At 39.8% G+C, this 15,691-nt stretch overlaps 1 protein-coding gene across 1 annotated transcript in view; it reads left to right on the plus strand.

Moving 5' to 3' along the window:
- Positions 1-13,718, plus strand: part of LOC115214073 (respirasome Complex Assembly Factor 1) — a 16,384-nt gene extending 2,666 nt beyond the window's left edge. The window contains exons 2-4 of the mRNA XM_029783122.2: positions 4,019-4,122; positions 9,166-9,295; positions 13,166-13,718. Coding sequence (XP_029638982.1) covers positions 4,019-4,122; positions 9,166-9,295; positions 13,166-13,210 — 279 coding nt within the window. The 3' untranslated portion in view covers positions 13,211-13,718. The remainder of the gene's footprint in view (positions 1-4,018; positions 4,123-9,165; positions 9,296-13,165) is intronic.
- Positions 13,719-15,691: the final 1,973 nt, after the last annotated feature.

The raw sequence follows: 15,691 nt of genomic DNA on the forward strand, positions 1-15,691 counted from the left end.
CCTTTCATCCTTTCGGGGTCGATAAATTAAGTACCAGTTACGCACTGGGGTCGATGTAATCGACTTAATACCTATGTCTGTCCTTGTTTGTCCCCATCTGTGTTTAGCCCCTTGTGGGTAATAAAGAAATAGGTACCATATTATTCACATACATTTTTGAAAAACACCTATAATAATGTTTTCTAGTAGGTTTGTTTGGGTTTATTTATTTATTTATTTATTTGTCTTTATTAGAGGGAAAAAGTCTGGTGTGCCTTGTGTATCTTAGTAATCACCAATGGGATTTCCAAAATCCAAATCCATTGATCACTATCTTACCAATGATTCTTTATTCTATAAGCTTTCAACCAAAGTAAAGTTGTTGTTATATAAATCTGCAAAACTTTATTTTCTTATGTTTAGTCCTAAAAGTCTGCCAAAATTCTATGCTTGTATCTTATTTCTTTACTGCCCACAAGGGGATACACACAGAGGGGACAAACAAGGACAGACAAACGGATTAAGTCGATTATGTCGACCCCAATGCGTAACTGGTACTTATTTAATCGACCCTGAAAGGATGAAAGGCAAAGTCGACCTCAGAGACATCAAGACAAGCTTAAACCTAACCCACACACATACATACACACAATGGACACTTGTATCTTAATGAAGTATTCTTTAATTCTTTTATTGGTGTCACTTATTCCAGACCCTCCTGTCTCTTGTATTCCTTTGTTACAGTTTTCAGTTCATTTCATCTTTCTTTGGTTCTCCAGTTATTCACCAATGTTTATAATATACATCACCATTTCTACCATTCTATATATATATCATAGCCCAATGTGTATAGTATACATTACCAGTCTATCATCATCATCATTTAATGTCCGTTGTACATACTGGCATAGGTTGGACGGTTTGACCAGGGCTGGAAAGCTGCACCAGACTCCAGTCTGATCTGACATGGTTTTCTGCGACTGGATGCCCTTCCTAATCCCAACCTCTCCAAGAGTTTAATAGGTGCTTTTACATGCCATTTGCATGACACTGGTATCTGCTAGGACTGATTTTACTTGTCTTGATGGGTCTTCTTCTCAAGCATGACATTATGCCAAAGCTCTCAGTCATTGCCTCCATGAGGCCCAACGCCCGAAAGGAACTCAGTCCTTGGGCCCACCAAATTCTGTCAAATAGTTCAATCCATACCAGCAAGGAACATGGACCCTTTAGCATTCAGATTAGTCTGTCAAATATATTATCATCATCATCGTTTAACATCCGCTTTCCATGCTAGCATGGATTGGACGATTTGACTGAGAATGGTGAACCAGATGGCTGCACCTGGCCCCAATCTTGATCTGGCAGAGTTTCTACAGCTGGATGCCCTTTCTAATGCCAACCACTCCGAGAGTGCTTTTACATGGCATGAGGGCCAGTCAGGCGGTACTGGCAACGGCCACGCTCAAATGGTGCTTTTACATTCCACCTGCACAGGAGCCAGTCCAGCAGCACTGGCAACGATCTCGCTTGAATGTTTTTTCATGTGCCACAGGCACAAGTGTCAGTGAAGCGATGCTGGTAACAATCACGCTCGAATGGTACTTTTTACGTGCCACCAGCACAGAAGCCAGTTAGCTGCTCTGGCAACGATCATGCTCAGATGGTGCTCTTAGCGCTCCTTATTCACATTGTTTTGAATTAATCATGCATTATGTTGTGGCTTTGGAATTTCAGCAATGTGATTGTTTATTTTTAGAATGACATTGTAGGGTAGGTGTGAGTGACTGGATCTGGCCAGTTTGAACGTAGACAGATAGAATATTATGGCCTGGTATAGCCAGTTTAAATGCTAAAGAGTTAAATGATGATGATGGTGGTGGTGTCTGTTGTTGTTTGCTTTGCTATCTCAGAAACTATCCAGCTTTGTGAACTCAAATTGCCTTAATAATTACTAAGCAAAATAGCAGATTAAATGAAGATTGCCTTAATGATTAGTAAGCAAAATAACAGATTAAATGAAGGATTTTACATTTTTTTGTCATTTTGCTTTAATGTTGGAGGTAGGTAGTTCTCATGGCAACATAATTTATTCCACTTTTTAAACATTTTTAACATCATCTTTTAGTGTCTGTTTTCCATACTGGCATGGGTTGGATAATTTGACAGGAGCTGGCAAACCGGGAAGCTGCACTAAGCTCCAATTGTCTGTCTTGACTTGGTTTCTACAGCTGGATGCCCTTTCTAATGCCAACTACTTCACAGAGTGCATTTGGTGCCCTTTTGGTGACACCAATCCCCGTGTTTTATATGCAACACCAGCAGGGACACCAAGTAACTTGCAAGACAAAGACTTAGCTGTGAGAAGGAGTGGAACCGAGGGAAGTGGCTTTGTGCCAAGCAAGAGGTTGGAGTATAATAATAATAATAATGAAATTATTGTATACAATGCTCAAGTGCACCACAACTTGTCAAAAGTGCGTATAAAGCATATGCAGTAATGTACAAATGTCTGGAATGTGAACAGTGCATGAATCAGATACATACTTGCATGTGTATGGAGGGGAGAAAATCAGGTGTAGTGTTGGCAAATCTCAGGAAGCATGGAAGTTTTGAAGGATGCAGTGCTCCGACAACTAACAACTGATGCCAGCAGTTTGTTCCATGCTTCAGCAACTCTTAGCGTGAAAAAATGTTTCCGAAAGTCATGGGAGCTGTGCTGTTTTCTGACTTTGTAAACATGTCCACGGGTGTTAGACAGATGGAGTTTGAAAAAGTGCTCAGTTATTGTTTGTAAGATGGTTAATAATTTTATGAGTGTCTGTCAAGTCAGCTGCCAGACGTCAGGGAAGGATAGAGATAGGTGTCTACTATGGAAGAGATTCTTTGCTACTCTGGTAGGAAAAGGAAGGTGGGAAAGAGTTAGAGAGAAAGATAGGGAGACAATCACAGTGAGAGATAGAGAGAAATAGATGGTGTTGGAGATCATCATCATCATCGTTTAATGTCTGCTTTCCATGCTAGCATGGGTTGGACGATTTGACTGAGGACTGGCAAAACAGATGGCTGCACCAGGCTCCAATCTGATATGGCAGAGTTTCTACAGCTGGATGCCTTTCCTAATGCCAACTATTCCAAGAGTGTAGTGGGTGCTTTTACGTGCCACCGGCATGGGGGCCAGTCAGGCGGTACTGGCAACGGCCAAGCTCGAAATGGTGTTTAAGAATGTGCGCGGATATCTTTAAAAGTGGAAAAGACAAGTGATAGTGAAGGAAATTGGAGTGGCTGAAAGGCCGGTAAGGAAGATATGCGTAGGCATGGAGAGTATGCGGATAGGCACATGGAAAAGAGTGGAGGGGTCTGCAGTGGGTGAGGGAGAGGAGATGGGCCTTCAGTAGGTGTTGGGGAGATGAAGGGAGTTTTGACAGAAGCCAGATGTGTGTGTGTGTGTGCATACAGGCCATCTCTCCTCTTCCTATTATCCTTGTATCCATGCCGTCCCCTTCAAACTTCTATCAAATCACTATGCCCAGTCTTATTTTTTCCTTCCCAAAACTTCAACATCCTAGAATCCCCAATCTCTTCTCTTCATATCTTTCTCACAGATGTTGACTTAAAAAGGTCCAAGATGAACATTAACCGTTTAGCATTCGGATTTCTTTGTGAAATTTATTGCTTATTTATTCCTACTGTTTTGAATTAATCACATATTATTTTGCAACTTCAAAATTTAAATGGTGTGGCTATATATTTTTAAAATGACATTGTAGGGTACGTATGAGAGGTTGGATCCAGACAGTTTTAACATAAAACAGGTAGAATATTTGAGCCGGATATGGCTGGATTAAATGCTAAAGGGTTAATGACGTTATTCTCACCAATCCATGAGGACTCGCAATGGCCATGCATTGGTCTTCCCTTTCCTCCAGACCTAACAATTAAAAGTAGAACATCAGTGACCAATCAATAGATTGCTCTTATTTTTGTTTTGTTCTTTTATTTTATTTATTTATTTATTTTTGATGTCTTTATTTTGCAGGATGAATTTCTCGACGTTATTTACTGGATGCGGCAAATTTTGGGCATCTTTCTTGGACTTATATGGGGAGTTATTCCCTTGAAAGGCATCTTTGGAATTTTAATGTAAGCACATTGTTTTTTGTTAATGAATTCTTTCTCATAGACCTCTACGATCAGGTATAAACAGTCACAATTCAACCAAGTAGAAAATGAGAAAGTAGGAATTCTCTTTTCTCAGAACTCATCAATCAATTGACTTTCCCCAGGAATTAAAGCTTTGTTCAGCATAGCCTTACTGGCACCTGTGCCGGTGGCATGTGTAAAAAGATTCGAGCAAGGTCGTTGCCAGTACCACCTTGACTAGCCCCCATGCCAGTGGCACATAAAAGCACCCACTACACTCTCGGAGTGGTTGGCATTAGGAAGGGCATCTAGCTGTAGAAACTCTGCCAGATCAAGATTGGAGCCTGGTACAGCCATCTGGTTCGCCAACCCTCAGTCAAATCGTCCAACCCATGCTAGCAAGAAAAGCGGACGTTAAAAGATGATGATGATGATTCTAAGTGTTTGTTTAGAGTCTGCAGCACCTCATATATAACCATAATCATTTAATATCCACTTTCCATGCTGGCATGAGTTGGATGGTTTGACAGGAGCTGAAGAGCTGCTTAGGCCCCATGTCTGTTTTGGCATGGTTTCTATGGCTGAATGCCCTTCCTAATGGCAACCACTTTATAAGATGTACTGAGTGCTTTTATGCAGCGCCAGCAGTGGTGGCACAATGGCCCAATGGTTAGGGCAGCGGACTTGCGGTCAGAGGATCGCGGTTTCAATTCCCAGACCAGGCGTTGTGTGTGTTTAGTGAGCGAAAATACCTAAAGCTCCACGAGGCTCCGGCAGTGGGTGGTGGCGACTCCTGTTGTACTCTTTCGCTCCAACTTTCTCTCACTCTTCCTTCCTGTTTCTTGTCCCCAACTTCCTACACAACTGCTGAGCCTGGATGTGCATTCATCCATCCGTCGATGCTCTCGGTGTCGGGGGTTGACCTGCTTTCTCTTCTGCAGGTCTTACGAATAGCAAAGGATCACGTTTCGGACTGCAGACAGTCCTGAGACGCTCAACAAACAAACAAACAGCACCAGAATGGGTGCTTTTGCATGGCACTGATATGGGTGCTTTTTATGTGGCACTAGCACCCACATGCCCACAATATTAAAACTGCTCAGCCAGAGAGAGTTGCAGGGGATAAGCCTGTATGCAAAAACAACCACGAATTTACTTAGCTTGGCATGTCTTCTCAAATACAGCAAATTGCCAGGAGTCTTGGTCTCCTGTCATCCCCTCTGTGAGGCCCAACTTCTGAAGATCCTTTCTCACCATTTCATCCCATGTCTTCCTAGATCTATTTTTTATTTCTTTATTGCCCACAAGAGGCTAAACATAGAGGGGACAAACAAGGACAAACAAAGGGATTAAGTCAATTACATCGACCCCAGTGAGTAACTGGTACTTAATTTTATCGACCCTAAAAGGATGAAAGGCAAAGTCGACCTCGGCGGAATTTGAACTCAGAACGTAATGGCAGACAAAATATACCTATTTCTTAACTACCCACAAAGGGCTAAACACAGACAGGACAAACAAGGACAGACAAAGGGATTAAGTCGATTACATCAACCCCAGTGCTAACGTTTCTGCCAGCTTGCCACCTTAGATCTATTTCTTCCACATGTTCCCTCCACAGTTGCATCAAAAGATCAGCACTTCTTCAGGCAACTGTCTTCATTCTTATGCATCACATAGCCATACCAGCACAGTCTTCTCTCTTGCATGCTACATCTGATGCCTCGTATACCCAGTTTTTCTCTCTAATCACTTACACTCTGTTGTATATGCACACTGATATTACCCATCCAGTGGAGCATGCTAGCTTCATTTCTTTTAAGCCTTCACATAACCTCAGTTGTCACAGCCCATGTCTCACTGCCATGTAGTACAACTGTAAATACACAAGTATCATAAAATCTGCCTTTATACACAGGTATCATAAAATCTGTCTTTCACCCTGAGGGAGAGGCACTTCATTACTAACAGAGGTAGTAGCTCTCTGAACTTAGCCCAGCCTATTCTTATTCTAGCAGCTATGGTTTCGGAACAACCACCCCCACTGCTAGCTTGGTCACCTAAATAACGGAAACTGTCAACTACTTCTAAAGATCTCCCCTGACATTTGAGGGAGTCTATTTTTTTGTACATTCCTAGTGTTTAACCCTTTTGTTACTAACCCGGCCAAAACCGGCTCTGGCTCGGTGGTAAAATGTCTCGTTTTCATAAGTTTTGAATTAAAATATTCCACCAAGCCTTAGTCACAATTTACGTTCCCAACACTAGCTGAATGATAACTAAGTTATTTTACTAAATTCTTTGTTATATTTAAAATAATTGAAAGAAACACAGATCACCTCAAAATAAATACAGTAATGAAAGGGTTTATGTACCTGCACATCTTCCACATGTAAAGACTTCTTTCTCTTTTTATCTTCCAGTTATACCACTACACCTCTTGTATCCATAGCTTGCACTGGGTACACCTTATAGAGTTTCTCCCAACACCTTTTCTACATATCAAACAGGACCATCTCCCTGAAGGGATCTGCAATTTGTCTGTGTTCCTATATATCAATACTTAGGTTTTTGCTAAATTAACTCTAAGGCCCTTTGATTCTAGTCCTTGCTTCCATGCCTGAATTTTCTTCTCTAGCTCTGGTAGTGACTCAGCAAAAAAAGCAAGGTCATTGGCATAGAGGAGCTCCCAGAGGAAGCTAGTTTTAAATACTTAAATAACCCTGTTACAGTTGATAAACAGTTGGGTGCTATCATCATCATCATCATCGTTTAACGTCCATTTTCCATGCTGGCATGGGTTGGATGGTTTGACTGAGGACTGGCAAACCAGATGGCTGCACCAGGCTCCAATCTGATCTGGCAGAGTTTCTACAGCTGGATGCCCTTCCTAACGCCAACCTCTCTGAGAGTGTAGTGGGTGCTTGTACATGCCACCGGCACAAGGGCCAGCCAGGTGATACTGGCAACGACCTCACTCAAATGTTGTTTTCTGCGTGCCACCAACACAAGTGCCAGTAAGGCAACACTGGTAATGATCACGCTTGAATGGTGCTTTTTATGTGCCACCTGCACGGGAGCCAGTCAGCAGCCCTGGCAATGATCATGCTCAGATGGTGCTTTTAACATTCCACTGGCACGAATACCAGTCAGGCAATGCTGTCATCGGCCATGTCAGTGAATAGGCTTCTTTCAGTTTCCATTTACCAAATCCACACACAAGGCTTTGATCAGTCTGAGTTTATAGTAGAAGACACTTGCTCAATTTGTCACACAGTGAGTCTGAACTCCAAAACATGTTGTTGTGAAGCAAGCTTCTTACCACACAGCAATTTCATTATTAAGATTGTTTAGAACATAAATTAATCTGAAATTTTGCTGGAAGACGGTTGTTATTTAGGTCACTTTAATCTAGGCAATTTACATCTTAGAGCCAGGACTGAACTCAGGCAAGTTGGTATCAAAAGGGGTTAATACAATTCAATCATAGTCTTCTTCATCATCAACATTTTATGTCTGCTTTCCATGTTGGATGGGTTGTCACAGTTGGAATCAGCATGTATTTCAGGGTCTCAGCTTGATGGCTCAGGGTACCTTGTCTCACATTTGTCTCATTTTTGGCTCAGTTTCTACTGCTGGATGGCCTCTTTAGCCCCAACCACTCTACAGGGTGTGGTCTTACCATTGTGATTTTTAAATTAGTCACAAAGCAACACATTTTGTGGGAGATGTGTGTGTGTGTAAGCGTATGTTTATGTCTACCCTTGTACACACGGATACACACCAGAAGCCTTGTAAGTAGATTTGTGAGAGATAGATGGAAACTGGGAGAAGCTCTAAGTTACAGGGACATAAATACACCAGCATCAGTTGTCACGCGATGTTGCGGGAGGGGGAGAAACATATACACACAAACACACACACACACACATATATGACAGGCTTCTTTCAGTTTCCATCTACCAAATCCACTCAGAAGGCTTTGGTTAGACTGAGGCTATAGTAGAAGACACTTGCCCAAGATGCCACACAGTGGGACTGAACCTGGAACCATGTGGTTGGTAAGCAAGCTACTTACCACACAGCCACTCCTGCACCTGCATACATTTAACCCTTTAGTGTCAGATTATTCTGTTAAATGTGATACTTTTTCACTCAAATTGTTTTGAATTAATCATGCATTATCTTATAGCTTTTGAGGTTTCAATGATGTGATTGTTTATTTTTAGAATGTCAGTGTAGGTTCGGTGTGAGAGGCTAGATATGGCCAGTTTGAATATAAAACATGTAGAATATTTGGGCCGGATATGGCCAGTTTAAACACTAACTTAGTTTTCAGTGGGATTCAGCGTGATACCGAATGTGATGAGGTTGGCCCTTTGAAATACAGGAACAACTCAATATTGCCAGCTGAGTGGACTGGGACCACAGGAAACACAGTCTCCTGCTCACATGAACGTAACTGACTACCACAAAACATTTTGTCTGACTTTCTTCCGATCCTGCCATCCATCCTCTATTTGGTGTGTTCCCTATTTAACTCCACACGAGCTTATGTAATGTCACTTGTAGTTGAGCTAACCTTCAGTAACATAGAAGAGCAAATCAAAAGATAAATGGTGATGGTGGTGGTGGCAGCGGCGGCAGAGACGACTTCTGCACCACCAGCAATGAAAATGATGTTTCCTTTGGTAGTAACAATAGTAGTAACCACTACTCAACATATCTCTTCTTCGTTCCTCCTTTCTCTCCTTCCGTCTCAACAGATAAAGTAGAAACCTAAATTGATATTAATTTATATTTTCTCACAGCTCTATATGTCATGACCTATTGCTCTATTTATGTTCAGTGCTTGGGGAAAGACTCTAGTATTTCAATGTGTCCATTAATACACAAAATTTAACTGTTCCCATATCCTCCCCCGCCACACCCTCTGCCTTTGATTAATTGTCAAAGTCAGTATTTGATGTTTTCTTGTTTTTACACAGCAAAGTTTATCTCACATATCTTGACTAAATGTCATCCTTTCGTCTTCTCTTTCAGTTTTTTCCTCATCAATGTTGGCTTTATATACATGTACTACAGCACTTTCCAGCGTGTTGAAGATGAAGAATATGGTGGATCAGCAGAGATTTTAAAAGAAGGATTGATGACTTCGTTTTCCTCATTTCTAGTTAGTACCCTTTTTTTTTAAATAAAATTTATCCATTGTTTATATGAACATAACTATATATATATACTTATATACTGTGATCTACGATTTATGGTGATGGGTCCACATAAAAAGCACTGGTGCTAGTGCCACCTAAAAAGCACTAGTGCTTGTGCCACATAAAAATGGGTGCTTTTACATGCCACTTGCATGACACTAGTATCTTCCACAAATAGAATTTCACTTGGGTCGATGGGCCTGTCTTCTGCTCAAGCACAGTGTTTTGCCACTGGTCTTGGTCATTTGTCATCACCTCCGTGAGGCCCAGCACTCGAAAGGTGCTTGTTACATGTCACCAGTACAATCGTAATCATCATCATCATCATTTAACGTCCGCTTTCCATGCTAGCATGGGTTGAACGGTTTGACTGAGGTCTAGCGAATCTGATGGCTGCACCAGGTTCCAATCTGATCTGGCAGAGTTTCTGCAGCTCGATGCCTTTCCTAATGCCAACTGGTCCAAGAGTGTAGAGGGTGCTTTTACTTGACACCGGCACAAGGACCAGTCAGGTGGTACTGGCAGCGGCCACGCTCAAATGGTGCTTTTTATGTGCCACCTGCACAGGAACCAGTCAGGCGGCACTAGCAATACAATGTGAATAAATATCCATTAAATTTGACAGAGTAATCTGAGTGTTAAAGGGTTGATGCAGTAAGCTGGCAGAATTGTTAGAGCATCAGGAAAACTGCCTGGCAATATTTGTTCTGACCCATTACATTTTGAGTTCAAATCCCACCGAAGTCACTTCTGCTTGTCATCCTTTTGGGGTTAATAAAATGATATTCAGTATGTTAGGCAGTTCCTATGATATTTGGTATGGTAGGCAGTTCCTATCTTGAATAAAATAGATCGTTAGCAACATTTTCCTTTCATGGTAAAATACGCACCTAATTCAATAAAATCATGAAGTTTAATCTGATTACTATGCATAAAATACAAAATATTAAATTTTTTTATAGATTAGGTAAGCATCCTTCGCCCCTGATTTTCAATCTCAGTATTAAAGCTACACATTGTACTGCTGTAGTACACATGCTGCATACACTCCTACAACAATGCTTTCTTTACCTGCTATAACGACAGAAGTAAATCTGTCTTCAACTCAGTTGCACGCCTCTGTTTCGCTTATTTTTTGTGTATTTCACTACATAAAGGTCGCCAACTGCCTACCCTGAGTAATTACTGACGGCATATGCCTGGAGCAATGGTATCAACTTACCCTTCTCCTTAAAATTACAGGCCTTGCGTCAAAATTTAAAATTGTTATTATCATTATAGGCACAGCCACGGCTGTGTGGTTAAGAACTTTGCTTCCCAACCACATGATTTCAAGTTCAGTCCCACTCTGTGGCACCTTGAGCAAGTGTCTTCTACTATAGCCTTGGGCTGACCAAAGCCATGTGAGGAGACTTAGTAGACAGAAACTAAAAGAAGCCCATCGTCTATACATGTGTGCGTATGCGTGTGTGTGTCTTTGTGTCTGTGTTTGTCACCCCACCACCACTTGACAGCTGGTGTTGGTGTGTTTACGTTCCTGTAACTTAGCAGTTCGGCAAAAGAGACTGATATAATGAGTATCAGGCTTTACAAAAAAAAATGAATACTGGGGTCAATTCATTTGACAAAAAATTCTTCAAGGCTTTCAATTTTTAGTTGAATAAATCAACCCCAGTACTTTTTGATTTTTTGTTTTTCAAGTTTGGTACTAATTCTATTAGACACTTTTGCCAAACTGCTATGTTAGAGGGATGTAAACACACCAACACTGGTTGTCAAACAATGGAATGGGACAAAAACAGACACACACACACCATCATCATCATCGTTTAACATCTGCTTTCCATATGTGTATATATATATATATATATATATATATATATATATATATCAGTCGCCATGATAGATCGGTAGCCACTACATACATTTTTTTTCTCTCCTTGTTTTTTCTGTGTCCCTTTCTGTAGAAGAGCGTAGGCTCGAAATGTAAAAGACTTTTTTCAATTCCTGAGTTTTATACTAATACATCTGTTTGTTTTCTACACCACCTGTCTTCATCTTTTGTTTTTTTCATGAACTCTCCCTATAGATATATTTATATATATATATTTATTTATATATATATATATATATATAATATATATATATACCTATTTCTTTATTATCCACAAGGAGCTAAACATAGAGGGGACAAACAAGGACAGACATAGGTATTAAGTCGATTACATCGACCCCAGTGCATAACAGGTACTTAATTTATCGACCCCAAAAGGATGAAAGGTAAAGTCGACCTCAGCGGAATTTGAACTCACAACATAACGGCAGACGAAATACCGCTCAGCATTTCGCCCGACGTGCTAACATTTCTGCCAGCTCTCCGCCTTATATATATACCTGAGTAAGCACATAGATGTGAAATAAGATGGGAAAAAATAGTACTCGAATACCGGAGTTAGAGTAATGTGCTTTATTATTAAATCTGCAAAAGCATCACAAAAATATCCCAAAACACTGCTACTCAGAGTTTCCTGTTCCCGGTTAATGGGACAAGAATTAAGGTTATGTTTTCTTCGATTCTATACAAAATGATATTTAATTTTATATCACCATTTCTTTAAAAAAACAATTAGTTGAAACAACCAATGAAACGAAACCAAATTCAAATGTGTGTGTGTCAATGTAAATTGTACAATATATTTACACATATAACATTAATTCTTGTCCCATTCTTAATCACAACTGTCTGACAAATGGGAACGTGAAAATCTGAGTAGCAGGTTTTTGTGGTATTTTTACAGCTTTAATAATAAAGTATATATATGTGTATCTATCTATCTATATGTATATACCTATCTATCTATCTATCTATATATATATATATATATATATATATATATAGGCACAGGAGTGGCTGTGTGGTAAGTAGTTTGCTTACCAACCACATGGTTCCGGGTTCAGTCCCACTGCATGGCACCTTGGGCAAGTGTCTTCTACTATAGCCTCAAGCCGACCAAAGCCTTGTGAGTTGATTTTTTAGACAGAAACTGAAAGAAGCCCGTCATATATATGTGCATAAATATATATATATATATATATGTACATGTGTGTATATGTTTGTGTGTCTGTCTTTGCCCCCCCCCCCCAACATCACTTGACAACTGATGCTGGTGTATTTACATCACCATAACTTAGCGGTTCAACTAAAGAGACCGATAGAATAAGTACTTGGCTTACAAAGAATAAGTCCTGGGATCGATTTGCTCGACTAAAGGCGGTGCTCCAGCAAATGACTGAAACAAGTAAAAGAGTAAATGAGTAAAGAGTATATATAAACTTATATATATATAAATTTATTAACAGAAGTCGCGATGCATGGCGTTCAGTTATTCCATAAATGATAAATGCATTAAATACTACAAAACGTACATGTAGGGCAGACACAGATGGACCCTAATTCGTCATCTGTTATCGACCAAAAATACTAATACTCATTAAAGGCACAAAACTGAGTATTAGTATTTTTGGTCGATAACTGATGAAAAATTAGGATCCTTCTGTATCTGCCCCTACATGTACATTTTTCATTTATTATACACACATAGATATATATATATAAACACAATAGGCTTCTTTCAGTTTCTCTCTATCAAATCCACTCACAAGGCTCTGGTCAGTCTGAGGCTATAGCAGAAGACACTTGCCCAAAGTGCCCAGCTGTGGGACTGAACTCAGAACCATTTTGGTTGGGAAGCAAGTTTCTTACCACACAGCCATACCTGTTCAATATTTTTACCAAACATTTTACAATCTTTTTTTTTTTCTTTTAATTTCAGGTTGTTTGGATTGTTTTGTACTCATCTTTATACTCAGATTTATAGCAGGCACATATGTATATATATATGTATACACATTATATATGTATGTGTGTGTCTGTGTGCGTGTCAACACTGTACGGTTCTTTCCTTGTTTGAAAAACTGCCTTCTAACAGAATAAAACTTTTTTCGATATATGGTTGGCACTAGAATATTCGAAGCTGATTCTCATCTTACCCAACAAGGTATAATTCCAACATAACTACTTCACCATGGTTGTTAAACTAAACTCATACACACGTCTTATCAACATTTGTTCTGTTTCGTTGCCATTTAATCCAACACAGCTCTTTTGGTTGTTTTCTCAGACTTTGAGTAACACAACTTCAAAGTAGTTTATTATTGCGTCACAATGTTGGCAGACTTCTGAAGTGAGAAGGAGTGGGGGTGCCGAGGGGAGAGAGAGAGAGAGAAAAAAATAAACTGGAAAACAGAAGAAATAATAGTTTGCTGCCATAATAATCAAAAGATGGTTTCATCATCCTCAATAAAATATTAACAAACTGGAAATTGTATTGATTTTGTTGTTATTGTTGTTGTCATTTAGCCCCAGTACTACAGTACCATTCCTGTTATAGTGCCAGGAATAATATTGGGTTGTCCAGAAAGTTCATGCCAATTTTTAAAGGAAAGAAAAAAGTCAATAAATACCTGCCATTACATTTTTAATCAACCAAATATGAACCATTTTGTTGCACAATGCGTCTCCATCTTTCCTTTAACTTGAAAATACCCTCTTCCCAGAATTGAGGTGGTTTCACGGCAAAGAATTCATCAAAGGTATCTTTTTATGTCATCCAAGGAATTGAAATTTTTACCATTAAGACTATTCTGCAGAGACCTGAATAAGTGGAAATCTGAAGGAATGACATCTGGTGAATATGGAGGGTGGGGTAACACATCACAGCCCGAGCTGCAGCAATTTTTGTCTGGTTCCCAAAGCATCAAGTGCCGAAAATGAACTTACTTATTTTAAAGGGTTACAGAATTAACACAGGTTATAGGAACATAAACCTTCTTCCACGAAAATATAGCTTAAATTGTGCTCTGAATGGCAGTGTAGTCAAATCCTATTTTATGGACTCAACCATGTTCTAAAGTTAAGTCGAAAAGTAAGCTACTATAAATCGGCATGAACTTTCCGGACAACCTAATACATGCACACATGCCAAAACATCCTAAAAATTTGATTTTGATAGAGAAATATTCTTTCTGCACACAGAACAGCATAAAAATACCAAAATCAGTTCAAAGCACCGTCTCGTAGATTGACGGATGCATTTCAAATTAGTTATGAGCATCAAATGCCAAAGAAAGGCAGCTCCAAACTAAGAGATTAAGTTTATCTTGCAGAAATCAATCAAAATATTTTGACTGGTTACACTTTTTAGACTGCCCAGTCATGTGAATTCCAGATTAGAAGTGCCAAGGAGGGACTGAAAGAAATGTAAACTTGTTACCAGTTCAAAATATGTTTAAGATATGTTTGACTATCCTTCTTATGGCGTAGTGGTTAAGAGCATGGGCTATTAACCCCAAGATTCCGAGTTCGATTCCAGGCAGTGACCTCATCATCATCATTGTTTAACGTCCATTTTCCATGCTAGCATGGGTTGGACGATTTTGACTGAGGGCTGGCAAACCAGGCTCCAATCTTGATCTGGCAGTGTTTCTACAGCTTAATGCCCTTCCTTACGCCAACCGCTCCGAGAGTGTAGTGGGTGCTTTTTACGTGCCACCGGCATGGGGGCCAGTCAGGCGGTACTGGCAATGACATCGCTCGAATCTTTTTACACATGCCACCGGCACAGGTGCCAGTAAGGTGACCTGAATAATAATAATATCGAAAAATACCTTAGAAATGAGAACCCAGGTTCGAAATTTTCCCAAGACACCTGATGAAGGCTGGAGGGGTATATCAGCCGAAACGTGTTAACAACAAACAAGATGAGGACAAATATCCGTCAAATGTAAATAATCCTTCTTATGGGTTCAAACCTATTTAAACTGTTATTAACTTTATATTTCTTTCAATCCCTCTTTAGTACTTTTAATCCAGTTTTATATTAATATCTAAAGAGACAAAAAAAAAAGAAAATAAGATCCCAAGTAACAATCCCTTACTGAGATATTGTTTCTTGGGATCCTATTTTCTACAAACGGAATAATATCTCTTTTACTTGTTTCAGTCATTTAACTATGGCCATGCTGGAGCACCGCTTTTAGTCGAGCAAATCGACCCCAGGACTTATTCTTTGTAAGCCTAGTACTTATTCCATCGGTTTCTTTTGCCAAACCGCTAAGTTATGGGGACGTAAACACACCAGCATCGGTTGTCAAGTGATGTTGGGGGGACAAACACAGATACACAAACATATACACACACGTACATATATATATATATATATATATATATATATACACACATGCATATATACGACGGGCTTCTTTCAGTTTTTGTCTACCAAATCCACTCACAAGGCCTT

The sequence above is a fragment of the Octopus sinensis genome, linkage group LG1 (assembly GCF_006345805.1).
Source record: "Octopus sinensis linkage group LG1, ASM634580v1, whole genome shotgun sequence".
Lineage (NCBI taxonomy): Eukaryota > Metazoa > Mollusca > Cephalopoda > Octopoda > Octopodidae > Octopus > Octopus sinensis.